This window comes from Nycticebus coucang, chromosome 12 (genome assembly GCF_027406575.1).
Source record: "Nycticebus coucang isolate mNycCou1 chromosome 12, mNycCou1.pri, whole genome shotgun sequence".
Taxonomy (NCBI): Eukaryota; Metazoa; Chordata; class Mammalia; order Primates; family Lorisidae; genus Nycticebus; species Nycticebus coucang.
Genome location: NC_069791.1, coordinates 28,009,598 through 28,037,394, shown reverse-complemented (window position 1 = coordinate 28,037,394; position 27,797 = coordinate 28,009,598). Strand labels below are relative to the sequence as shown.

The 27,797-nt window shown below is 42.8% G+C and overlaps 1 protein-coding gene across 2 annotated transcripts in view; it reads right to left on the bottom strand.

The window, feature by feature from the left end:
• Window positions 1-27,797, bottom strand: part of PKP2 (plakophilin 2) — a 118,075-nt gene that overhangs the window by 72,572 nt on the left and 17,706 nt on the right. For both annotated transcript variants that reach the window (XR_008373380.1, XM_053556933.1), the window contains exons 2-5: window positions 25,734-25,846; window positions 24,684-25,381; window positions 15,572-15,707; window positions 5,408-5,615 (exon numbers count right to left, since the gene is read on the bottom strand). Coding sequence is in view for 1 of the 2 variants with exons in the window: in XM_053556933.1 (XP_053412908.1) it covers window positions 5,408-5,615; window positions 15,572-15,707; window positions 24,684-25,381; window positions 25,734-25,846 (1,155 nt within the window). In the remaining variant the exon portion in view is untranslated. The remainder of the gene's footprint in view (window positions 1-5,407; window positions 5,616-15,571; window positions 15,708-24,683; window positions 25,382-25,733; window positions 25,847-27,797) is intronic.

The following is a 27,797-nucleotide window of genomic DNA, read 5'->3' as shown; positions in this document are numbered from 1 at the left end:
ATGACTGGTTTCCAAATGAGCCCAGTGACAAATCAGAATCATAGAGTCCTGGGCCACACCCCAAATTTACTGAGTCAGAATCTCAGGATGGATTCCGGTAATTTATACTTTAAAAAATGATTCCAATTTCCAGCATTAGGAAACCAAGGGACTAGATGACTGTGAATAGATGTCTCTTTCAATGACCACATTCTACATTCCTGAAATATTAGGTTTTCATTTCTCACCTGTGACCTTTAGTCCGTTTCACCATAGTGGCTAAATACCTATTATTATACTTCTCTGTTGCAGCTGGTCTGCTTGTAATTTATGAAACAGCCTTTACGATGAGGGTCTCATTCTAGCCAAAAAGAAAGGGAACTAGATTCTGCTGAGGGGTATAGTTGGAATAATTATCAGTTACAAGAAAAATAACGATAGCTCTATTATTTACAAATTTATTGCTAACTGTGATGTTTGTAAAAAAAATAGGTAACTAGTAAAGTAATCTTAGATATTCAAACTCACATTTAGGCTTGGTGCCTGTAGTGCAGGGGTTACGGCGCAGGCAACATGCACCAAGGCTGGCAGGTTCAAATCCAGCCTGGGCCAGCTAAACAACAATGACAACTGCAACAAAAAAAAAATAGCTGGGCATTGTGGCAGGCACCTGTAGTCCCAGGTACTTGGGTGGATGAGGCAAGAGAATCACTTAAGCCCAAGAGTTTGAACTTGCTGTGAGCTGTGATACCACAGCACTCTACTGAGAGTGACATAGTGAGACTTTGTCTCAAACAAACAAACTCACATTTAGTAATATTGCCTTCTAGGATAGGAAAAACAGTCATTTAACTAAAGCTTCATTAACACTTAGGTAGCAAAACTTACAAATTTTATGATTAAAGAAATCCTTATCTTCAGAGAAAAAAAAACGAGGAGGAAGAAGAAATGATGACAGTGACAAACACAACAGGACAAGAAAGAGAACTGGTTCCTTCTAACCTTGCTTTTAAAGTGTTGCAGAGCAGGAGTATTTTTTTCTTTTTTATAACTTCTCTTGCATAGGTATATTCCTTCCACTTCAATCTTAGAGTATCAGATTACTGATAAGGTCATTTATTCTAAGTTTTACATAAACCCAGAGTACCCTGTTATACATTATGAATGCAGAATAAAATTATTACCTAAAGGTGCAGAATGAATATTTCATACTAAAATACTTTAAGTATTTTATTAAAATAAAGCAAACTAGTTAAGTGTTTCCATAAAGTATGCAGAGGTTAATGTGCATTTCTAACGGATTTCACTGACCATCACCCCTGACTTCTTTCTGAAGCCCCGCTTCTTTCTTACCATGACCTGTTTTAACCCAAGGCATAGCCCTGCTCACTCCAGCAATGCTCACCACTCAGTGACCTTGAAGATGAACTTCTGAGATGAGGCTGTGCCCTTCTCATTTCAATTAAAGAGACACTACCACACTCACTAGGTAAAGGAGAGAGAATAATTTCATGGGGGAAAGGCTTTGATCCTGAAGTCTTTTCATTAGAAGAGGGAAGAGCTTCCCTTTCAGGCTGGTACTGCAAATGCCAGAAAGGTCAGTGAGTTATATTCTTTCCCAGTGAGTGAAATTCCAATGCTGCACTTCTCACTTATACACAGAAACAGATGGTTCTTTTTTTAGACCTGATTCTTTTCTTTTGGTGTAATCTAGATATTCTTGGGCCAAAAGGCTCTTTTTGTCATTAGACATCTGTAGTTATTGAGAAACTTACACGAACACTGCAGTGGGTACTGAAAAAAAATATATATGCAGGACTTAAGTGGCAACCTAACGTTTAAGGATGCAAAAGCAGTTCAGAGAAGCCCCTTCCTTCAAACCTCTGCTGAAGGGGGCGCAGAGGACCACAGCCTGGGAAATGTTTCAGAGAAGAGAAGTTGAGTCAGCTATTGAAGAATAAACAAAGTCTAAGTGTGGAGAACAACAGCAGGGACAAAGATACCAAGGCAGAAAATAGACTTGGGGAAACCAGTAGGTGTTTAGGATTTCAGAACCTAGGGTAGAAGGGTCTGGGAGAAGACTTAGAGGTCACGTGGCTATTGTCATAACATCTTTGTGTGGGAAAGTACAGGGTACAGACTCTGTTTTATAGGCAATAGGGAGCATAATGAGGCAGTATTTTTATTATAAAGAAATCCCTAGAAGACTGGAGGATAGATGGGCAATGTGCACGCTGAATCACAAAGGGCACAGGCGGGAAGACGGCGTGAATCAAGGCAGGGAGAGGGGAAGGCTCAAAAAGGAGTGAGGCAGAATTCTCTCATCACACTCTCAAAGACAAGCCCTTCCCAAAGACCTACACAAACGGGTCACCATGTGCCCCAGCAGGAATAGGTGGGATGGTATCGCAAAACACCAAGACGAAACTGGGTTCAAACCCAGGCTTTGTTCTTTACTGGTTGTGCAACCGTGGACAATTTCCTTACCCCTGTGAACCTCACAATGATTGCATGTAAATCGTCAATTACGCTCCCACCACCTTGTGGAGTTGTCAGGAGAAACAGAGATGAAAAATAGAAAAGCCCCAGCTTATGGAATAACACATAATAGGAGCTCCAAAAAGGTAGCAAAGATATAAACATGTCCATATTAGGTCAAGAATTTAATTCTGAAGCACTGATTTAGCTCTACTAATAGAAGAGCTAGGGAGTAATTTAGAAGGATTTGCATCAAATGTTCAAGTGTCAGTTCCGTTTAGTTGGCATGTAATGAACACCTTCCAGTAGGGATTTCTGGCTTGTACCCGAAATCCTGGGTATTATACAATCAGCTCTATAGATTATCTAATGATGCCTAGATGGTTGCCATGGCATCAGTATCACAGAATGTTCTCTGGCTTACTCTCCTATTGCCTATGCAAGAGCAGAGACAGCGTGGTCCAGCGGATTACCCCCGATGCCCTCTCAAACTTTTTAACTACCATGTGCCCAGCTCTGACCACTCTCATTTTCCAAGTTTCCTCTAAATGACCAGTAGCTTCTCTCTGCCTCTTCGCTTGTTAGTGATGCTCACTTTGACAGGAATAACTTTCATTTTTTCTTTTAAAACATCAATACAGGGGCGGTGCCTGTGGCTCAGTGAGTAGGGCGCCGGCCCCATATGCCGAGGGTGGTGGGTTCAAACCAAGCCCCAGCCAAACTGCAACAACAACAAAAAAAAATAGCCGGGTGTTGTGGCGGGCGTCTGTAGTCCCAGCTGCTTGGGAGGCTGAGGCAAGAGAATCGCGTAAGCCCAAGAGTTAGAGGATGCTGTGAGCCGTGTGATGCCACGGCACTCTACCTGAGGGCGGTACAGTGAGACTCTGTCTCTACCAAAAAAACAAAACAAACAAACAAAAAATAAATAAAATAAAATAAAAAAAAAAACATCAATACAAAGCCATCCCCTTTTTAAGGGGAAATACACCTCCTTCATGAAGTCTTTTCTGTCTATAAAAGAAGAATCTGTTTGAGTCTGTTTTGTGGTTCATTCCTATATCTTAATGAAGAAAATGTAGGTTCTAAGAGTGAGGTTTGGTCTTGTATGTTAATGCCAACCATTGCATGATCTTTGATGTTTTAGAAGATGGAACGACAAAATCTACACCTTCCCTGGGGGCTGTGATTCTCAGTTCCTGACACCTCCAAACTGCTCTCCAAATGGTGGTTGAATTAATGCAAATAACTCTTAATGTTTGCAGGGATTCTAAGATAAGTCACAGATAGGACAAGAAATCTCTCACGGGACATGTCAGCATGCTAGCAGAAGGGCAGCCTGGTACAACTCTTCATATAGTTTCATAAAATTAAAATATATCAAAATTTAAAATGTGATATTTCAAGGTATAAATGGGTAAAGATGACATAATGACAAGATTTTTATAGAAAAATGGAAACTACTATATAATAAAGTGAGGAAGAAAGAAAAGTAAAATATATTCAATTCAAAACAATATTTTAAAAAGTATTTATCAGAACACTGTCGACTAATATCATGAATTAAAAAAAAAAACTTTTATATGAGGCGTGGTGGCTCACACCTGTAATCCCAGTACTCTGGGAGGCGGAAGCAGGTGGATTGCTTGAGCTCACAAGTTCGAGACCAGCCGGAGCAAGAATGAGACCCCATGTCTACCAAAACTGAAAAACTGAGGCAAGAGGATGGCTTGAGCCCAAAGACTTTGAGGTTGCTGTAAACTATGATGTCACAGCATTCTACCCAGGACAACCAAGTGAGACTCTGTCTCAAAACATCAAAAACAAACAAAAAAACAAAAACAACAGAAAAACCTTTTACATGCAATATTGAAAAGTGCTAAATTCTCTGATCTTTGGTTTCCTTTACTTTCAGACCTAAAAATACCCAGAAACCTAAGGTTTTTGGTGATAATTAAATTTAAAGATGCATGTCTATCACTTGAGACATTGACGATATTTGTTACAAGTTTCCTCGTGATTACTATAGTAATGCTTCCTGTGCCCTTTACCGTGTCCAGGGAACATGAGCAGAGAGCTGACGGCAAAGCAGACAGCGTGGTTTATACCGGAACGTCAATAACTAATTTCTCCTCTACTATAATACTATGCGCTATTCATTTAAATGAAACTAGTCCCCTTTCTCCATGCTTTGAGGACATACTACTAATATCGTATGCTTTAATTCAGCCAGATTATTTCATCTTTCTAATTCATTAGGCAGCAAAGATAATTTGACCAGAAACAAGAAGTAGAAAACTAAAAAAATATATATCCAGCCTCTCTTTTCTTTTTCTTTTCTTTGGGGGGAGGGGACTGAGGGACAGGTGAACAAGGAAAGTGGTACCGAGAGGAGTCCAGGGGAGGAAAATATTAAGAAAAGCAGTTCCTGATATTTTGACTAATTTGATCAAATGGATCCTCTATGCTGGGAAACTATTTCACTCTGCAAGCTCTCTTAGTATAGATCCAGCAAGCTGATGGTCGAGCGAATAAAACCGGGGTGTGGTTCTTTGCTGGTTTTCTCCAGACTGCTGTGGGCACCTGGCAGGGAATTGAAACCTCACCTTCTCCAACTACAGAGGGGGCTCTCAGTGAGTGAATGTAGGTAGAATTTTCGTGCTGTTTGTCTCGCCAGGAAGTTGTTTGAAAGACCTTTGGTCAAAGGTTCATAGAGTTTCTAGTTAAAAAAATTAAGTAAAGGCCTCAGAATATTTTCCCCTTCATAAAAAGGAATTCAAACATGGCTCAAATCTGGGGTCTAAGCCAGCAGACAACCATGTTCCCGTCTAGCCAGCTTTTGGATAATGATGAGCATGTCATTTATTTGTTCCAGGAAACTTCAGAGGAGCAGATGACATACCCCTGGCTGGGGTGCCCAGGGTTACCCTCTGTGGTGGTCAGTGAGCACTACCTGTTATTTGTTTTTTAGTCTCCAAGTCTCTGGTTGGCTTCAGCACCTGCAGCAGCCGAGGTACCCCGTTCAGTTCAGCCACCTCCAGCTTGTTGTCATTGTCTTCAAAGACCAAATTTCTCAAGGCCCCACACACGGCTCGCTGAACATCTTCATTCTGAACTTTTAGAAGCTGCAGGAGCTTGGGGATGCCATGAAGCTGATTAACCTAGGGAAGAAGTACATGGATATTTCAGACAGTTAAGAATTTTGATGTGGCATCAGGATATTCAATGTAATATGAACAGATGAAGTTCACTATGCTGATGGTAAACCTCCTCAGTCAACAGCAGTGTGTGGCACCACGGAGACTCATGGTGTAGAAGTTGCCTCTAACCCAAGGCAGGAGCTGTCATCAAGGAGCACACACTAGATCAGGGGTGTTAAGATTGAAACCTGTGAAATAACTGAAAGGGGAAATTGCTGGGCTCTGTGGCTCACACCTGTAATCCTGGCATTCTGGGAGGCCGAGGTGGGTGGATTGCCTGAGCAAGAGTAAGATCCTATCTCTACTAAAAATAAAAAGCCTAGCTTCATGTTATGGCAGGAGCCTATAATCCCAGATCCTTGGGAGGCTGAGCAGGAGGATCACTTTGGGGTTGCTGTGAGTTATGACGCCCTAGCACTCTAGCTGGGGGCAACACAATGAGACTACGTCTGAAAAAAAAAAAAGACTCGGCACCTGTAGCTCAAGCGGCTAGGGCGCCAGCCACATATACCAGAGCTGGCAGGTTTGAATCTAGCTCGGGCCTGCCAAACAACAATGACAACTACAACAACAAAATAGCCGGACATCATGGCGGGAGCCTGTAGTCCCAGCTACTTGGGAGGCTGAGACAAGAGAATCGCTTAAGCCCAGGAGTTTGAGGTTGCTGTGAGCTGTGATGCCATTGTATTTGTATGACAATTCCAATGATAGAGATTTCTTTGCCAGCAATTAAATGGGGTTCAACAGGTCATCTATTCCCATATAGGTTGAGTATCTCTAATCTGAAAATCAAAAATCTGAAATGCTCCAAAATTGAAAATTTTTTTCTTTTTTTTTGTAGAGACAGAGTCTCACTTTACCGCCCTCGGTAGAGTGCCGTGGCGTCACACGGCTCACAGCAACCTCCAGCTCGTGGGCTTATGTGATTCTCTTGCCTCAGCCTCCCGAGTAGCTGGGACTACAGGCGCCCACCACAATGCCCGGCTATTTTTTTTTGTTGTTGTTGTTGCAGTTTGGCTGGGGCTGGGTTTGAACCCGCCACCCTCGGTATATGGGGCCAGCGCCCTACTCACTGAGCCACAGGCGCCGCCCCAAAATCTGAAAATGTTTGAGTGCTATCATAAGGCTCCTCCATGAGAACATTTCAGATTTTAGATATTCAGACTGAGGATGCTCAATCAGTATAATGCAAATACTCCAAAATCTAAAAAAAAAAATCCTAAATCTGAAAAATCCAGAAATTCAAAACACTTTCAGTCCCAAGCTTTTTAGATAAGGAGTACTCAACCTATTTGACACTTCTAAAAGCAAGAAAAGACACCCCATAATTTATTTTAAAACCACGTGCCATTCATGTGTTTTCCCAACTCCCTCAATTTTTATATCATGGTCATACCATTTAAGGTGGTTACATTCTTTATAAACTTCATGAATTCCGCCTAGACCATTATCTTCACAGTAGCAGGATTCACTTCAGATGCAAGAAGAGGATCCTAACAGACTTTGACAGCTTTAGAAATATTTTATTAACTTAATTTATAATTTGTTAGTTGTCTCCTTTGAAATCTGGTGTGAAATGGCTCCCTGGCCACATTGTATTTCGAGCCGGATGATAGGATTGGTGTGAAGTGGTGGGAGGACGCCTTCCTGAGGACGCCTCCCTGGCTCTGCCTGGCTCCCTTACCCTGTCCCCTCTGGCTTTCAGCACTCGCTCCAGCCTGGAAGGAGGGAACTGCAGACTCACCATGACAGATAAAAGCTGAAATGTGGCCACAGTTCTCCTGCTCTATAACTTGACTCCCTACTGTTTGGCACTTATCCTTAATTTAAAAATAGACTTTCGTTACTTTTATCCATTTTATCAAGCAAATGGCTATAAATCCTGTTACGGGTAAGAAGTTGAACACACCCCTCCTTGCATTTACCCAGGAGATGGTAAGTGATGAATCCTATATATCAGTATATTAGGATCAATATGGCTCTTGTTCCTTAAAATTCAGGAAAACGGTTGGGACCAGAGAGATTTGGTAAGTTTCTCGGTTATGCTGAGGTTGGGGAATGAAAATAATAATAATAATAATAATAATAATAAAAGACTAATATAAATATCTCAGAACTTCAAAAAAGCTTTCATTTGAGATGATTTGGTATATATGAAAGGGCAGAATCACATATTCGAATGCTGACTTTCTCTTTGCTTTATTCTGATTCTCATCCCTGCTAACGATACAGTAAGTAAATGATGAGTATTTCTGGTTGCAGAATAAGCACAGGGAACGAAGTGACTGTGGATGCGAAGGCCCGCTCCTGGGGCAGAGCCTTTGCTCTCCCTCCCTCCCCTGGCTGGAAGGTTCTGCCTGCTCCGCTTCCCTCTGGCAATCCTCCTCCTCCTGTGTGATCCAGCTCAAATGTCACTCCTCTGTGAAGTGTCACTCCCTTTCTCTCCCATTAGAATTAATCACTCCCTGTAAATTGGCATAACCTTTTAGGAAGGCAAGTGGGCCCTAAGGGCCAAAACTTTAAAAATATTCACTTCTAGCAAGCTTTCTTAGGAAACAATTTGAAATGCAGACTCAGACCAACATATAAAAACAGTAACTATCTCATTTATAATAGGAAAATACAAGAAACCATAAATATCTAACCTGCACTACACCCGAATATCACATATTCACACGGTGAGGTATCCATGGAAGAGGCAGAGCAGTGTTTGAAAGGACGTTTTATTAGTCGGACAGTTCCTTCATCCGTCAGATGGAAACGAATTATGTAAAATTAGCAATTACATGCCAGGCGCCCAGAGTTACCCAGTACATGATAGCTGCTACTGTCACCATTAACATGTTGTCATCAAGCTGACATTTACAAAATTTTGTTAATATTATGAGAAAACTCTTATGAGTTGTTATTGGAAAAAGGGAATAAAATATCTATGCCTTTCTACTCATAAACACAAGCATAAAGGGAGAGAGGTTAGGGGATCTGGGAGAAGTGGTAAAGGAATGAGTCATGAATAGGATCTCCTGTTTTCTGTTTCTAAATAACAAGCCTTTATTTCTTCACGTTCATGTTTTCCAAAATCAAAACAAAAACATCCCTACGAATTTGTGTATTCAGTTTGATTGCAGATATGTCAATACATGCATTAAAAATTAGAGAACAATGCCTGGGAGGCTGAGGGGAGAGGACTGCGTTGAGCCTAGGACTTCAAGACCAGACTGGTCAACAAAGTGAGACCCCATCTCGAAAAAGAAAAGAGAAGAAAAGATAGCTGGGCACAGTGACATGCACCTATAGTCCCAGCTAAACCGCAGGCAGAGGCAGGAAGATCCCTGGAACCTGAGAGTTCAAGGCTGCAGTGAACTATGACTGCATCACGGTACTCCCACCTGGACAACAGAGCGAAACTCCTGTCTTAAAAAAAAAAAAAATCACAGAACAATACCACATACTGGGATTATGAATAATGGGCACATTTTGTTTCTTAATTTCTCATATTTCTTATTATAAACTTAGATTTTTAGAGGCAGGGTCTTGCTACGGTGCCCAAGCTGGATTCAAACTCCTGGGCTCAAGCAATCCTCTTGCCTTAGCCTCCCAAGTAGCTGGGATTACAGGGGTACCACCCCACCCAGCTAGAATTAGTTTTACAAGATTCTGCAAGACATTTATGGCAGTTACGGGGCAGTGCCTATGGCTCAAAGGAGTAAGGCGCTGGCCCCCTATGTTGGAGGTGGCGGGTTCAAACCCAGCCCCAGCCAAAAACAACAAAAACAAAAACAGACATTTATGGCAGTTACTACTTTGGCTATGAGATGGGAAGCAAACAGAAATGAGACCATTTTAAGAAGGGTCCACAGTATCTCTTTGCCTTTTCTTTGAATGATAGGGACCTGTTCGCTGCCTGTGGCGAATGTCTCTTACTCGATAAGCCTATACCTTGCTCTTACTCTGGAAACCTATCTTTCTCTGTCTCAATAAACCTTCCTTTTCTTGCATACACACACACACACACACAAGAATGGTCTTACAGACTAAATTAAGGGACTTGTCTTTTGTTTTGTAGGCAAGAGGTGCATTTACAGAAACATTCTCCCTAAGGGCCATGAGGAGATTCTATCAGTAGTGGATAAGAATGGAGTCAAGGATATTAGTGAGGAGATAGCTGTATTAACAGACGATGGTGACAGGACCAGGATACCGGCACTGAGTAGAGAGGGAAAGATGTGGGTAACTTTGAGATACTTTTAGGTGTAGAGAGATAAGAAAAAAAGAAAGTTCAAAGGCTGTTCAAATTTTGGCATCAAACTAACTACCTGGGTGAACTCTGTTCACGGACAAAAGAAATAAAATGCTTTGAGTTATTACTTTGGGGAAAGTGGTGTACTATTATCTGATTTTATTGTCACAAGAACTCTTTGTAGTAGGACTATTGTTTCCACTTTATAGTTAAAAATACTGAGGCTTAGAGAGGCAAAATATCTTGCCCAAAGGCACTTGTATTATTAGGGTGCTAGGATTCAAACTCCATTCCGCAAGACTCTTGAGACTCTGCACAAACCACCAGTGCCCTGTCTGCCAACCCAGCAGGAAGAACAAGCGTAGAAGAAAGTTTGGAGAGTAGAAAAGAAAAGAAGACAATGTGTTTGTTTTGGAAACAGCTATTGGTGAATTAAGTGGAGACATCCAGGAAATTGATGGGCATGTGGTTTGGAACCCAGGGGAGAGATGTGGGCTGGAAACTGTGAGTCATCAGTATCTAAATCACAAATAAAACCAGGAGAGTGGATGACGCAAGTTAGTAGATAGTGTTGAAACAGGCTTCCCCCCATTCAAGGCTGGACAGGGGACCTCAGTTTCCTAGGCCTGGGCAATTTCATAAAGGGAATGCCTTGCCATTTTGCCTTGAGCTGGAGGGACCGCATTCATTCATTTGTTAATTGCTCATTAATAATGAAAAAGTGTCTCCTGTCCACCAAGTCGGAACAAATTGTAATCTGCAGACCTTATACTGGGCTCGGCACCCTTAGCACAGTGGTTATGGCTAGAAAAAGAGCCAAGAGACTGAGGACAAAAAGAAGTACTTAAAGAAAGGGAAGGATCGGGCGGCACCTGTGGCTCAGTCAGTAAGGCGCCGGCCCCATATACCGAGGGTGGCGGGTTCAAACCCGGCCCCGGACGAACTGCAACCAAAAAATAGCTGGGTGTTGTGGTGGGCGCCTGTAGTCCCAGCTGCTCGGGAGGCTGAGGCAAGAGAATCGCTTACGCCCAGGAGTTGGAGGTTGCTGTGAGCTGTGTGAGGCCACGGCACTCTACCAAGGGCCATAAAGTGAGACTCTGTCTCTACAAAAAAAAAAAAAAAGAAAGGGAAGGATCGACAGTGTCAAACACTAAGAGCTCTAATGAAATAAAATGAGAACTGAAAAGTTGCCACTTTTACGGTTTAAATTTTGATCTTTATGTACGAATTTTAATTGCCTTTCATATATAAATTAAAAAACTATTGCACTGTGCTTAATATGAGTGGGATTTTGTTAATGTTCTTGGGTTACAACATTATAATTAGATTCTCTATGAAGCACATCTGCTTTTAGCTTTGAATATAGTTTTCATGTTTCATTATTCTTAAAACCACTCTTTGTGGGCGGCGCATATGGCTCAGTCGGTAAGGCGCCGGCCCCATATACCGAGGGTGGCGGGTTCAAACCCGGCCCTGGCCAAACTGCAACCAAAAAATAGCCGGGCATTGTGGCGGGCGCCTGTAGTCCCAGCTACTCGGGAGGCTGAGGCAAGAGAATCGCTTAAGCCCAGGAGTTGGAGGTTGCTGTGAGCTGTGTGATGCCACGGCACTCTACTGAGGGCCATAAAGTGAGACTGTCTCTACAAAAAAAAAAAAAAAAAACAAACAAACCACTCTTTGTTCTAACTTTATCTCTGAATAAGAGTTAAGTTAGGGGCCAGGCACAGTGGCTCACCCTTGTAATCCCAGCACTCTGGAAGGCTAAGGCGGGTGGATTGCCTGAGCTCACAGGTTCAAGACCAGCCTAAGCCAGAGTGAGACCCTGCCTCTAAAAATAGCCAGGCATTGTGGCGGGTACCGGTAGTCCCAGCTACTCGGGATCCTGAGGCAAGAGAATAGCTTGAGCCCAAGAATTAGAGGTTGCTGTGAGCTATGACGCCACAGCCGTCTACCAAGGATGACAAAAAAAGAAAAAGTTAACTTGGCAGGCAAGCAGGGCTTCAATCTTTTTTTTTTTTTTTTTTGTAGAGACAGAGTCTTACATACCGCCCTCAGGTAGAGTGCCGTGGCATCACACAGCTCACAGCAACCTCTAACTCTTGAGCTTACGCGATTCTCTTGCCTCAGCCTCCCGAGCAGCTGGGACTACAGGCGCCCGCCACAACGCCCGGCTATTTTTTTGTTGCAGTTTGGCCGGGGCTGGGTTTGAACCCGCCACCCTCGGCATATGGGGCCGGCGCCCTACTCACTGAGCCACAGGCGCCTCCCTGGGCTTCAATCTTAAAGCAAAAGGATATATGTAATCAAACTAGCAATTTAAGAGGAGGTGGAAATCTATGGGGTCAGTCAGGTTAGGGTGGACATGATACGGCTGGTCTGGCTGTTTTTCACCTCCTGTCTTTCATTCTTACTGTTTTGTAAATTCAGCTCCCACCCTAAAGATGCTCATCTTGAATAGTTTAAGAAGATTGATTTAGGAAATTAACTTTTGAATTGGAAATATTATAATAAGTTGTCACTGAGTTGTGCTGATTATTATTTAAAATAATATTTAATGTGGTGTTTCTTTGAGCCTTTATATATAAAACTGTGATTTTAGAAACGAAAGAATAGGCTCGGTGCCTGCAGCTCAGCGGCTAGGGGGCCAGCCACATACATGGAGCTGGTGGGTTCAAATCCAGCCTGGGCCTGCCAAACAACGACTACAACCAAAAAAAAAAAAAAAAAAAAAATAGCCAGGCGCTGTGGTGGGCTCCTGTAGTCCCAGCTACTTGGGAGGCTGAGACAAGAGAACCACTTAAGCCCAAGAGTTTGAGGTTGCTGTGAGCTGTGACGCCACAGCACTCTACTGAGGGCAACATAGTGAGACTCTGTCTCGAAACATAAAATAAAATAAAATGAAATGAAAGAAGAGAACAGTCTTGGAGAGGCTACTCTCACTGTTCTCCAGAATTGCTGGCCTTCTGACAATGTCTAGTGGACCTAATCCCCACCTCTGCATATTGGCTGAAAGTGACAGGTTGCTGGACCCTCTTCATCTGTTAACAGGTAGGTAACAAAAGAAAAATTCAAGTAATTCCATGTTACAAAATGGAAGCACACATAATAATGCTAAATTTTTAAAAACTGGGAATAAAAATGAGATTTAAACATTTATTTGTTTATAAAGAATGCTTTTTTAGCTAAATACATTTGACCTATATGTATAAAAAAGGCTTCTTATTAGTGAATATCTTTAAAAGTCCTGATTCGTTCATCCCATGAAGATGCCATGAACGAAAGTGTTGACAAATATGGGAGGTGCCTGTGGCTCAGTGGGTAGGGTGCCGACCCTATATACCGAGGGTGGCAGGTTCAAAACCGGCCCTGGCCAAACTGCAACAAAAAAATAGATGGGCATTGTGGCGGGCACCTGTAGTCCCAGCTACTTGGGAGGCTGAGGCAAGAGAATCGCTTAAGTCCAGGAGTTGGAGGTTGCTGTGAGCTGTGATGCCATAGCACTCTACGGAGGGTGATAAAGTGAGACTCTGTCTCTACCAAAAAAAGAAAAAAGTATTGACAAATTTGATTTTGTAAGAATTTTAAAACCATGTACAATGAACAATACCATAAGTAAAGTTAAAGAACAACAAAAATAAAGGAGAACATATTTATTTTGTGTCATATGTTACAATGGATTAATATCCATAATAAAGAAGTCCTACAATTTATTAAGGGATATACATCTTTGTAGCAGAAATACACAATGAATTAAACAAGATAATGAATTGAAGAAATACTGTACAAAGTCAAAAAATATACCAAAAAGTGTTCAACTCATGATTGATTGAAGAAATAAATGCAAGTGAAAAAAATCAGTAGACGCTCTTTGGTTGACTTCTACATACCTGATCTGCAGGGTTAACTGACCACATTCTCTTTACTCTCTGATTAAGTGAAACCTATCTGATTCCCAGAGTACCATTAAAGCTGGTAGGTTATACTATGTGGGCCTTGGTACTAATATTTTTACTAATTAAGTTACGTTGACCAGCAGTAACTTAGGTTGGTTACCCAGTGTATTTATGTCACCTGCACAAATTGTGTAATTTATTTACCTACTCTGTAAATGGATATTAATTTGAATTCTTCGGAAAAGCCAGAAAAAGGCAAAAAGCTTAAAAACACTCTATAATTAGTTGTCGATGAAATTAATATAAGAGACTAGAGAAAATGTAAAAATCTAGAAGGAGTTAAGCACCAATGAATTAGTGCCATTAAGTTCTCATTCTATTTTAAAGAAACGTAAACTAAAATCAGATGATACATAATGGGCATAGTGTGGGCGTGAGCGACAATGATGAACTCTATAAAAATGTGTGTACGTATTTACATAATTTTTGAAAAGATTTTTCTCTGTAAATGATTAAATAAACTAAACAACTAATAGCCTTGATTTCAAAATATATGTATAAGAAAATTTCTAATATAATGAGATGCTATTTTTTGCTTATCAGATTAACAAAAATAAAAGAACACTGTCTTGCGGTAGTAAGGGTACATGGAAAAGGGCAATGTTGGGAAGGGGGTAAATTTGAACAATTTTGGGGAGGACTTATCAGGAGTTATTTATTAAGATTAAAAATGACTCAATAGTAATAAGCAGCTGATTTACCTACTTCTTGAAACACTTAAAAAATTGAACAAAACAGACACACAAAAGCCAGAATAGTTCATCATTGGCAACTGTGCAATAAAGTAAATGTTAAAAAATTCTTCAGGCTCGGCGCATACACCAGGGCTGGCAGGTTCCAACCAGGCCTGGGCCTGCTAAAAACAATGACAACTACAACCAAAAAATAGCCGGGCGTGGTGAGGGGTGCCTGTAGTTCCAGCTACTTGGGAGGCTGAGGCAAGAGAATTGCTTAAGCCCAAGAGTTTGAGGTTGCTGTGAGCTGTGACGCCATGACACTCTACCCAGGGCGACAGCTTGAGACTCTGTCTCAAAATAAATAAACAAGGATATTCAATGAACTCTTCCAACAATTATTTCTATATGCAGAAAGTTATCCCAAAATTGAGGTGGAGGGGAAGGGAAGGTATAGGGTAGAGTGTGGAGTGGGGGAGACCTACTTTTCACTCAACACCTTTCAGAACTATGATTCTTCTATACACACAAGAAATGTATCACTTTTTAAAACAAATATAAAATAACCTAATGATTCCATCTCTAGGGATCCTCCTAGAGGAACACTTGAGGAAGTGTCAAGAGAGATATGTACAAAACTATTCACTGAACAACTGTTACTACCTATTAATGAAATAGATTAATGAAAAAAATCTGCAAAACATTGCTTATATTTAATATGTTTTTTTAAAATACAGAAACCAAGAGCCTAAAACTCTCTCTCTCACAAGAATCTGTATACACTCTGGTAACAACAACTGCCTCTAGGGATGGTTTTATGTGGAGAGTTGGGGGGACAGGCAACAAAGGTGGAGAGGTGTGTGTAATGACTTACTTTCTAAATTTCTGAATTGCAGGAAATATTTTTAGTGATGAATGTACATTTCCTTTTAAATGAAAAAAGTCAATGAAGACTATTATTTAAATTACTAGTTTCGCTATGCAGGGTGACCACAATAAATAAAGACGAAAGCATCCTAGGCTTTACACTGGAGGTAAGATGACACTCACCCTCTTCCGAGCTTCCGATTTCTGGAAGCACTCATGCTGTATGAAAGTCGCGGCAGCAGAAACCCTGGACAGCTGTGTGTGGTCCACATCAAGCATATTCACAGCTCGCTCCAGCGTCATCTCTGTGTCTGCATTCCTGGACAAACAGTTACAGATTCAGCAAGATTCCAAACCTGCTCCCTCCCGCCCACCAACTCCATCCTCCAGAGATGACTCAATGAACACTGGGAAGCACCCAGAACACCTGAGCTTTGGCTTGTCTTCAGCCAAAAGAAAGAGCAGCCCTGTGATCACAAAGTATAGGAAGACAGGGCCGGCCTCATTGCCGTAATCCTAGCACTCTGGGAGGCCGACGTGGGCTGATGGCCTGCAGTCCCAGCTACGTGGGAGGCTGAGGCAAGAGGATCGCTTGAGCCCAGGAGTTTGAGGTTGCTGTGAACTATGAAGCCATGACACTCTATCCAGGGCGACAGAGTGAGACTGTGTCTCAAATAAATAACTAAATAAATAAATAGCGATTATATTGCCAGACAGCTGTATTAGAGAGACTGGGGAAGAAGAATCGCTCAAGCCCAGGAGTTTGAGGTTGCTATGATACCCCAGCACCCTACCGAGGGTGACAAACTGAGACTCTGTCTCCAAAAAAAAAAAAAATGGAAAAGAAGTATAGATAGAAAGACAGTGGCAGAAAGATTGCAGCTCTGATGATGTCACTGAATAAAACAGAATCATAACACATACCAAACAAGGAAATCGAACTTTTTTAAAATTTCAGATTAATATGAGGATATAGACGATTAGGTTACATTGTTTCCATTTGTTAGGTAAAGTCCAAGTTGTAGTTGTGCCCCTCACCCAGGAAGTGAATTTTTTAAAAAGGTAAATGTTTATAATATGATAATTATATCTTAAAAAGTGACTTTAAAGTCACGATAAGATTTTTTAGATGTAATTTAAAAGAAATTTGCTGTGGGCAGCACCTGTGGCTCAAGGAGTAGGGCGCAGACCCCATATACTGGAGGTGGGGGGTTCAAACCTACCCCGGCCAAAAAAAATTAAAAAAAAAAAACTGCAATACGGGCGGCACCTGTGGCTCAGTGAGCAGGGCGCCGGCCCCATATACCGAGGGTGGCAGGTTCAAACCCAGCCCCGGCCAAACTGCAACCAAAAAATAGCTGGGCGTTGTGGCGGGCGCCTGTGGTCCCAGCTACACGGGAGGCTGAGGCAGGAGAATCGCTTAAGCCCAGGAGTTGGAGGTTACTGTGAGCTGTGTGACGCCACGGCACTCTACCAAGGGCAATAAAGTGAAACTCTGCCTCTACAAAAAAAAAAAACAAAAAAAAAAAAACAAAAAAAACTGCAATAAAAGAAATTTGTTCACAGAAATTGAAAATTTCTATCCTGATAATATCACATCTATAGAAGAAACATCTCTTCTCAAAGTCATAAGTTTTCTCAAAACTGTTCAGAATCTGTTATTTCACCTGAAAATGAGTTAAAAATGTAAGCATTCTAAAATGTTCTTATTTAATACGTGTACATGTAATAGTATGGAAGTAGTGGGAGCCAGGAAAACTGAGTTTTGTTTTGTTAAAATAAGTCATGTTGGTGTAATAAAATGTATTAGAAATATAATAATTAAATTCAATTACAGAATATGCTTTTTCTTTTCTTTTTTTGAGATAGTCTAGTCTGTCGCCCTAGGTAGAGGGCATCATCAGAGCACTCCCGGCAGCCTCAAACTCCTGGGCTCAAATGATCCGCACACTTCAGCTCCCTGAGTAGCTGGGATTATAGGCACCCGCCACAACACCTGGGTAGTTTTTCTTCTTTTAGTAGGGAGGGGGTCTTGCTCTTGCATAGGCTGGTCTCAGATTCTTGAGCTCAAGCAATTCACCTGTCTTGGCCTCCCATAGTGCTAGTATTATAAGCATGAGACACCTTAGCCTGTTAAAATATGCTTTTTCTTAAAGAAAACACATTTATACACATCCTGTTACCATTTGCTCTGCCACTGTAACGACCTTGGGTTTGTCTCTCCTGGCTGCAGGCTTTTGTCCTTTCCTAACTGCAAGTGATGATGACGTCTGATGTAGTTTGACACAGGATAATTTATAAAGGACAAATAAAATTGCTATTTATAAAAAAGGATAGCCCCTAACTGCCTCATAGAATTGGTTCTTATCCCTCCCCTCCTCTTTCTGCCTGGAGAATATGTGCCTAAGGTAGGTGGTTTTTCATCGAGGTGGGTGCCAGCACATTACTGCTTCTGTGGGCCTTGCCTCAGAGCAGCCTAATTCAGGATGGCAACATCTTAAGATCACAGCTAAAAAATCATCTTTGGCTTCAGAGAGGGTTACGTTTGATTCATTCATTTCAGGTAATAGAGACACTGAAGGCCTCCTGGAAGGGTGTCTTCTTATATTTGCTAGTAGGCACAGTGAGTAACTTTTCTTTCCTATCAGGCAAACCCACTAATATGTGCATACGTGTACAGATCTGAGTGTGAGGACTGTTGTGAAGGGTGTGTTTGTGTCTGGGTAGGTGTGGTGCAAAGAAGGGGATAAGGACTAATGGACTTCATGACTAAAAACTAATACCCACCTCCTCTGAAACACTGTTCAAACACAGAAGTGCTAGCTCAGGAGTAGTAAGGGTATTAAAAAGGAAGCAGAACCTTCTGGCATCTGTACTGTGAAGTATATAATGATCTCACATTTTACAACCTTGTGCCTCAGGAGTCGATTTTAATTGGTAAAAAAAAATGCAGGCTATTAACCATTAAAACTGGAATTTAAGTCATTTTTATTTAACATAAACATATCTTTTAAAAGAGACAGAAATACTTTACATGCGTGGACTCTGATGCCTTTATGGAGAATCAAAACTCTCCTAGTCTCAAGCTCAGTGGTAATTTTAAGTCTCTACTAACCATCACTATAGCTGTTTAACTGATGAGAGATCATTTGTAACATAAGAATAGCCTTCTGTTTAATGTAGCTCTTTTAAAAAAAATAATTCAGCTATTAATCTGTCTCATAAGCCATAAATGAGTCAGGAAAGTTTGAATTTCTCATCTTTAACACCCACGAGTAATTCCATTACTCTAATCCTTTGTTTTCCTGAATGATTCATGAAGAAGCTCCGTGTCCAAAACGACTTCACATTATCATCAAAAACAATTCCTAAACTAAAAGAAGACCTTCTTCAACAAGGTTTGCTACAGATGCCAGGGAATAAATTTTGTTTTGTTACTGTCCATAACATCCAACTCCATAATGCAGGATATACCCTGATCCCAGCCTGGCCCCACTTCCCACCATCCGCAACCCCATCTCCTTCCTTTCCCAGATCATCTGCCTTACCCTCCAATCACATGCACTTTTAATTCTTCCTAAACACTGCCCCTTCTTCACAAGCCATTTTCTTGGATCTTCCTGGGCAGTTTATTATTCTACCTAACGCTTCTCCATTCTTCAAGACTCAATTCAAACGTGACTTCTGTAAAAATGTTCTCTGTGCCCTGTTCCCAGCTAGCGCTACTCCTTTCCTGCTCTCTTCTGCAGTGTTCCTCTCCTCCAGCCCCTTTTTTCCTCTTCTGTCCCACCCCCCTTCTTTCCTTCCCGCTTCCTTTCCCACTCACTTTATAAAACACTTCGTGAAGCCTGAATGTGGCCTGGGAGATGGGGCTTGGGCATAAGGCAGTAAGGGAGAACATTTGACCCCTGCCCTCACTGTCCTCTGAACATACTTTTCAGAACCAATCTTTTCAACTTTAGTTAATATCTTCAAATGATACCCTTACAAATGAAAAAAAAATGTAGGAGGAAGCAGGGTAAAAACACCACTGGCCAGAATGTAAGACATTACAAAGGGGGAAAAACAGTACCTTTTTGTGTGTGTATAAATGCCCTGGTAACCTGCATTCCTGCTACTAACAACACAGCCCTGCCCCCCGGCAGGTTCCCTTGAGGCAGGAATGTGGCTACACCTCTGAAGGCCAAGCAGATACTAGTAATAAACAGACAGCTCCTGCAAGTGTCAGATGCCCCGCAGGGGCAAATTCCTTAACTTAAGATGATTTTAAAGTATGAGGCAAGTGCTCCTTTGGAAAGATGACTCTGCTGGGAGTATGTGTCTCTGAAAACAGGGTGGAGGGCACCACCAGTTTTAACTGAGGCAAATAAAGCCTTGAACTGGGCTGTTAAAAATGGAAATGGGAGAAAAGGAATGGCTGAAAGAGACTTGAAGTATTCAGAACTAAAGCAGTTGCTGACCTAAATGTCTATCAAATCACCAGTGGCTTAACAAAATGTGGTGCATGGCTACCATAGCGTGCTGCCCAGCCACAAAAAGAAATGAATTAATGTCTTCTGCAGCAATTGGGTTGAACTGGAGACCCTTAGCCTAAGTGAAGCATCTCAAGAATGAAAAAACAACACTGCATATACTCTCTAATAATTGGGAGCTCACGAATGGGCACACACTGGTACAGAGAGAGTAAAAGTCATTGGAAATCAAGAAGAGGGAAGGAATAAGATGGGAGGGGTAGAAACCTACCCTAACAGGCACAATGAACACTATCTACCCTAACAGGCACACTAATAGCCCTGGCTTAAGTATTACAAAAGCTATCTGTGCAACAAAAGCATTTATACCCTCTTAATATTTTGAAACAAAACAAAACAGGCAGCGCCTGTGGCTCAGTGAGCAGGGCGCCGGCCCCATATACTGAGGGTGGCGGGTTCAAGCCCAGGCCCGGCCAAACTGCAACAAAAAAATAGCCGGGCATTGTGGCAGGCGCCTGTAGTCCCAGCTACTCGGGAGGCTGAGGCAAGAGAATCGTTTCAGCCCAGGAGTTGGAGGTTGCTGTGAAGTGTGTGACGCCACGGCACTCTACCGAGGGCCATAAAGTGAGACTCTGTCTCTACAAAAAAAAAAAAAAAAAAAAAAGCAGTTGCTGATTAAGAGGAATCGGAGGGAAGAAAACATGACCGGCTTTCTGCCCCGTGCTGCTCTAAGCCACACCCCGACTCTACTGCAGGTGCACTCTAAGCGGACTTCTAACCGTCCCTCCGCTGCTCTTATTGTTAGAGCATTGCCCCAGGGAAAGCCCCTCTGAAAATTTCAAACTCTTACTCACACTAGAAGGCAGAACACAGCCTAGCCCTTGATCACATGTTCAATCTCCTTTTTCCCGCCTCCCCTCCTCAACCTTCATAGTACTCCACTCGATTTGTGTCTCTTATGGTACTTACTCCAGTGCTGAGTAGACAGGAAGAAACTAGTATTCATTTGCTGAACCACCAAGCCCCAATAGGTACAAAAATCGTATTTTTAAGAAAAAATTCACCTGGAATTTTTTACTTATTTTTTAAAACTGTTTCCACCAGGCTTGGTGCCCATAGCACAGTGGTTATGGTGCCAGCCACATATACTGAGGGTGGCGGGTTCAAATCTGGTCCAGGCCAACTAAACAACTGCAACCAAAAAATAGATGGGCGTTGTGGTGGGCGCCTGTAGGCACAGCTACTTGGGAGGCTGAGGCAAGAGAATCGCTTAAGCTCAAGAGTTTGAGGTTGCTGTGAGCTGTGATGCCACTGCACTCTACGGGGGGGGCACAAAGTGAGATTCTGTCTCAATAAAAAATAAACAAATGAACAGATAGTCAAAAGTAAAGTTTATATTTCACTTCTCCTTTCTCTCATTCCTTCGCCACACATTTATAGGCAGGTACAGCATCCATCACAGTTCTGCCTCCGTTTTAGGGAGCTAAGAATATGAAGATAATTAAAGCATTTGCAAAAAGCTCAAAGTCCAGTGGCATAACTGATAAGTAAATGAGTAACTTCGGTATATTACTCTGAGGGAGATGTCTGCTGCTATCCGGGGCCCCTCAGCTAGATTGGTTGGGAAGGAAGTGGTCAGAAGGTGGTGGCACCTGAGCTGAATCCAGAATGAGGGGTCAGGCCGGAGTGGCGGGAAAGCCGTGGGGGAGAGAGTGGTGGCGGAGAGTGGAGGAGTATCTTGCATTTAAGGAAAGTAGAAGAGGTTTCAAGTGGTTTGAGTGTGTACGTGTACAGGTGTGTTTGGGGATGGTGGTGATGAAGGGTGGAAGAGAGTAGAAAGAGAAGAGACTGGAGTGAGGAACAGAGGTGAAAACATGATGGGCCTTGCATGTCCAGCTAAAAAGCACCAACACTTAGTGGAATTACGGGAGTGTTATAAACACTGAACAATCAGACTTGGGAAGAGCCTTGGGACAGTCCTAGAGAACTGTTCTGAACCAGCAAGGCCAGAGGCATAGACCCATGCAATGAAATGGAAGGAAATGAAAAAATGCAGACCTGTTAAGGAGGGGCAAATCAGGCCTGGTGATAGGTGACTGCGGAGCAAGAGGCTAAGCATGGCTTCCCGGTTGTAAACGGCAGGACCACAGCAGGAGGAGGTGGGTAGGAGTCGAGGCTATGGAGGAGCTGATGGATTTGGTTTAGGATTTACTGAATTTGGGATGCCCAGGAGGTTGTTAGATAGACAGGCCCAGAATTCAGCACAGAGGACAAAAATGAAGACAGATTTTGGGGATCATGGGGATACAAGCAAGGGGCCTGGGGCCCTCCGGAAGAGCACCGAGACTTAGAAGAGGAGGGCTACTGCAGATGCCTCTGTAGGGTGTGCAGAAAGGGAGCACTGAGGCTAGGAAGAAATAAATGGCTGAAGAGGCTGGTGCCCTGAGAACCAAAGGAAGAGAGACTTTGAGTCGCCTGTAGGCTGGGTAACATGAGGACTGTAGGTCTGTCTATGACAGAGCAATAAGCAGTCATTGCTACATTTGTCAGAAGGCTGTCTCAGTGAAAAGGAGGGACTGAGCCATACTGCAGTGGGCTGAGACTGGGAAGTGACAGGGTGGTTTAAGAAACTTGGGGGTGGCTGGGCCTGTGGCTCAGTGAGTAAGGCGCTGGCCCCATATGCCGAGGGTGGGGTTCAAACCCAGCCCCGGCCAAACTGCAACAAAAAATAGCCGGGCGTTGTGGCGGGCGCCTGTAGTCCCAGCTGCTTGGGAGGCAGAGGCAAGAGAATCGTGTAAGCCCAAGAGTTAGAGGTTGCTGTGAGCCGTGTGACACCACGGCACTCTACCCGAGGGTGGTACAGTGAGACTCTGTCTCTACAAAAAAAAAAAAAAAAGTAAAAAAAAAAAAAAAAAGAAACTTGGGGGTGGATCACGCTTATAATATTAGCATTTTGAGAGGCTGAGGTTGGAGGATTGCTTGAAGTCAGGAGTTCAAGACCAGCCGAAGCAAGTGTGAAATCCTGTCTCTACTAAAAATAGAAAAATTAGATGGTGTGGTGCCAGGTGCTTATAGTCCCAGCTACTCAGGAGGCAGAGGTAGGAGGATCACCTGAGCCCAAGGGACTGAAATTACAGTGAGCTCGGCTGATGCCACTGCACTCTAGCCAGGCTGATAGAGCCAGACTCTGTCTCAAAAAAAAAAAAAAGTTTCATTACTTTTAAAATCATTTTGCTAAAACTGTGCCTATCACAAATCCTGGACTATAGTAGACAGTCCATAAATTTTAAATTATCCATTTAAAAGCCCTTATTACCTTTTCCTCTATAAATAATTACCTGATAATTTTTTTTTTGTTTTTGTAAGTATGGTCATATTGCCAAAGATTTACTACAAGAAATATTAGAAGTCTCACGCTGAATTTCACTTCATAAAAAAAAATATTTCCTTAGCCGGGCATTGTGGCGGGCGCCTGTAGTCCCAGCTACTTGGGAGGCTGAGGCAAGAGAATCGCTTAAGCCCAGGAGTTGGAGGTTGCTGTGAGCTGTGTGAGGCCACGGCACTCTACCGAGGGCCATAAAGTGAGACCCTGTCTCTACAAAAAAAAAAAATATTTTCTGCTTCCAGATTAGATTAGCCCTAACATCTTGAGAAGTACTTTATCACCAGTGCCTGCTTAGTCCAATGGGGATGCTACAGAATTTCATCTAAAGGGTGATTAGAGGTAATAACTACCATCAAGCAATGTTAGCAATCAAATAACAATGACATAGCCAGTGTTTTACCCTAAGATACTAGTTCATTATTTCAAGAGTTACTGATTTAATCATTCATCCATTCCTCAACCTTTCTCCTTAGTAAACGTCTCAGTGTACAAACTTTGTGTTCTAGTATTAAACCTGAGGAAGGGTTAAGTGCCACAAACTAATTGAATCAAGCTGTCAACAGGAAAGGCTTTAAAATTTTTTATTATGGGGGTACCCATAGCTCAGTGGTTATGGGTATTGATCACGTGCACTGGGACTGGTGGGTTCGAGCCCAACCCAGGCCTGCTAAACAACAACAAAAACAACAAAATAGTTGGGTGCTGTGGCGGGCACCTGTAGTCCCAGCTACTAGGGAGGCTGAGGCAAGAGAATCACTTGAGCCCAAGAGTTTGAGGTTGCTGTGAGCTATGATGTAACAGCACTCTACAGAGGATGACAAAGTGAGACTCTTAATAAAAAAAAGAAAAAAATTAATTTTATTATTCAATATTGCTAAAAAAAATACCCTCCAAATCACTGATGCTAGAAATCAAAGAGTAAAGGTACCAAGAATCAAAGAAAGGAAAGGGACGTCTAAAATCAGCTGCTTTTCCACAGTTCTCACTGTCTTTTTGCCATAGTAGTATCAGAACAGCATCTGAGGTCCGCGCCTAGCACCACCACCAAGCATCTTTACCTTTTCCTTTCTTTATTTCAAGGAATGACTAAGCAAATGCACATGCAGCTATCCATTTCTTGGTCTACGCTGGGGTTTGCGCCCATTCAGAGCCAATTTTCATACGGCAGAGGGATCCCTGAGGCATCTAATCTGGAACAGATGGACTAAATGTCACATTTCCACACAAAGCTGTCACGTGAGCAGGTAGCTTGGCCTCTGTCCCTGAGGTCAACAGGCCGATCTGTCAATTAGGCAGCTGCCTACAAAGTCATTATTTTAATCACTTATCTCTGGAAGCCTTTCTCTCCAGCCCCAGAAGTGCCAGCTTCTGGTGACAGGGCTGTGGGAACAGAATGTGCTGGCAGTGGCTGAGGTGCAGACTCAGAAGGGGGACTCACCCGAGCTGGGAGTCGGTGAATACGCCTCTCTCTGAAAGCAAATTCCCACCTCCCCCTGCCGCCGCCTGGGCCACGGTCATGTACGCTCTCCTCCCGCTGGAATCCACAGCGACACTGGGCCCGGCCTCCCTGAGCGTGCGGGTGCTGTGGAAGGAGCTCTGGTGCCAGGAGGACCTGGCCGCCCTGTTCTGAGCGGCCGGCTGCAGGGGCATCAGTGGCCTGACCTGCCCTGAGGCAGGCTCTGATATCAGGTAGTTCTCTTTCTCCAAGAGGTTGCCCATGCTGTGACTGGTCCCCGGCCTGGGGTATGTGAGCACCGCTGGGTTGGCAGGGACGCTGTCAAAAACGGTGTCACTGACAGATCCATACTGGTACTGTCTGTGATAAGTGTCATAGTGGCGCTGTCTGCTCGCTGCATTGCCGTGGCTGAACCCCACGATTTCCGAGCGAGCGTATCTCGGGGGCATGAGGAGGGTGGCCCGCCTGCTATCCTGGTGCCGCAGGGCGTGCCCGGCCTGGCTCCTCTGGCTGTACTGGTAATCGCTGAGAAAGTGAAGAGCCCTCTCGGGGCTGCTGTCTGGAGAAATCTCAAGTCTCCTCAGAGGCTGCCTCAAGGATCTTTCTTCCACTGACTTCTGTGAACTGTACTGTGCCTTTCCTCTCCCCCAGCGACTTCCGTAAGTGGCAGTGGTGCCAGCCTGCACAGGAGGGAAAGAAAGCTTATGTGAGGCATGAATTCCTCTTTGTTGAAGACTATTAACCCAAGGTGTCCGATTCTCTAAAGATGAGTAGTTGGCCTCTTTCTGGATAGTCACTTTTCAAACAAGACTAGATTGACTCCAGTCACATTTATTTTTCCTAGGATGTGGCACTGGGGACTATGTTTAAAGTCCCCAGTTTTCCATGGTGTCCTTACAAAATCAATTTGCTCAAAGTTTACTTAGGCAATTCTGATACTTGGGAGATGTAAACATTAGAAAACAATCTGAGGAAGTCTGGAGATGTTTTCGTGTAATCTGATAACTCGGGGAGCCTTCTTTGATATCCTACCTTGACCATGTCATAGTTTCTAGTAACAGGGGAACGCCCTCCGGCAAAATCATTTTCAACCATGTGTAGGTTGTATACATACTCAGGAACACTGCTGGTTCGGTGAAGATTCCCTGCAATCAAGCAAATATTAAAATAACTCAGAATATAAGTGAACCAATCAATACAGACTGTATAACAACTGTACACTGAACTTTTAATTTAAATAATTAATGCCAATAACAAGAATTAAAGTCATATTAACATTTTAAATGCTGGTTTGCCACCACTCTTGCATAAGGCAAATGATCAAAGGTTACCAAAACATTCTCTATACATTCTAAGAAAGGAAAGAAAGAAAGAAGAGAAAGAAAGAGAAAGGAAAACGAAGGGAGAGGGATTCACGAAAATCCAAAAATGTCGGTCAACGTGCTGAGCAATGTGGGAGTCACTATTTTGTTTAGGCGGTTTGTACTTTACAAAGTTCAGTTTCTCTAGGCAGAGAACCCTGTACCTGGGGCAGGAACTCAGAAGCTTTTTGTAATAAGTAGCTGTAGGCAATAAATATAATGGTGACTCAACACTACTAGATAACACGGCTTGAATAAACAACAAGGTGGATCAGTGCAGTCAGAGAAAACACGAGTTGACTGAAGGCCAATGCTGGGGCCCAGGTATTTGGCAATGTGAAAGGCATAAGTGGAAATCAACCTCTATTCTTCAAATGATTTTGAAGCCAGAATCACCTGGCTGGTCCTTTGTTCAGTGGCCTAGTAGCTGGTCCTTTGTTTGGTGGCCACTCTCCTGCAAACCTGCAGAGCTCAGCAACGTGGAGCCTACAGGGCCTCTCAATCAACACACGTCTCATCCGCCTTAAAGTACATCTCTTTGTGGAGAGGGCCCTGGAAGACAGCAATGTGCCCCTCTTCTGCCTCCTTTATCTCTCGCTGCTTCTCCCTGCTTTTGTAATCTCTTATTGCCTTATCAGAAAAAAAGGCTAATCAAAATAATCTGAGATTTCCCAAAACTAGGTAATTTCTAGTTTCCTGACCTTAACCACAATTTCTCTGTCATGTTGCATTCTTTTAGAAATCTGAGCGGGGAGACATATTCAATTACCTCTTCCAGGCTTCAGAGACTCAAGAAAGATGCTGAGGCTGAAATAACATGGGCAGTGCCTTCCCAATACAGTTGGAACTTAACAAAGTACTTTTCCAACTAATGTTGCAAAGTATTAAAAAAAAAGACTAACTATACATTCACCAGATATTCTGGGGGAGAGTAAGAATGGAAATTGTTGATGCCAGAGAGCTACAAAGTCTGAATCCATCTCAAATTGCGTTTGTATATGTACCCTTATTTCCTGCAGCCAAACAATCTGGCTGATAAACAATTTCTAAGCCTGGAGGAGTGCTGCAGGGAGGCAGTGGCAGGGCTGTAACTGTCACCCTAAAGATGAGGAAAGCTGAGATAAGCCAGGCATCTCCTGTTTTCTCCACAAGGGCTGGCAAAAGGTCAGACAGCCTCTTAATTTTTAACCTCTATGACAAGAGAATGCCTGGAACCTGGGCCTTGAATGAGGGAAAGGAATCTCTTTCTTTAAAATTCTTTATTTAGAGTTGGGGCCTCAGTATGTTGCCCAGGCTGAACTCCAACTCTTGAGTTCAAGCAATCCTTCTGAATAGCTGGGGCAGTGCTTGCTTCGGCAGCACATAGACTGAATGGCTGGGGCACCGTAAGTGTCTGGCTTGAAAGGGTTCTTTGACATGATCCTGCAGCAAATGTTAGGTGAAGACTTAGGACTCAACTTTTTTTTTTTTTTTTTTGACATAGAATCTTGCTTTATTGCCAAGGTTAGAGCGCTATGGCATCAGCCTAGCTCACAGCAATCTCAAACTCCTTGGTTCAAGTGATCCTCTTGCCTCAGCTTCCCGTGGAGCTGGGACTACAGGTGCCTGCCAAGATGCCTGGCTAATTTTTCTATTTTCAGTAGAGACAAGGTCTCACTTCTGCTTATGCTGGTCTCCTGAGCTTAATTGATCCTCTAGCCTCTGCCTTACAGGGTGCTAGGATTACAGCCGAGAG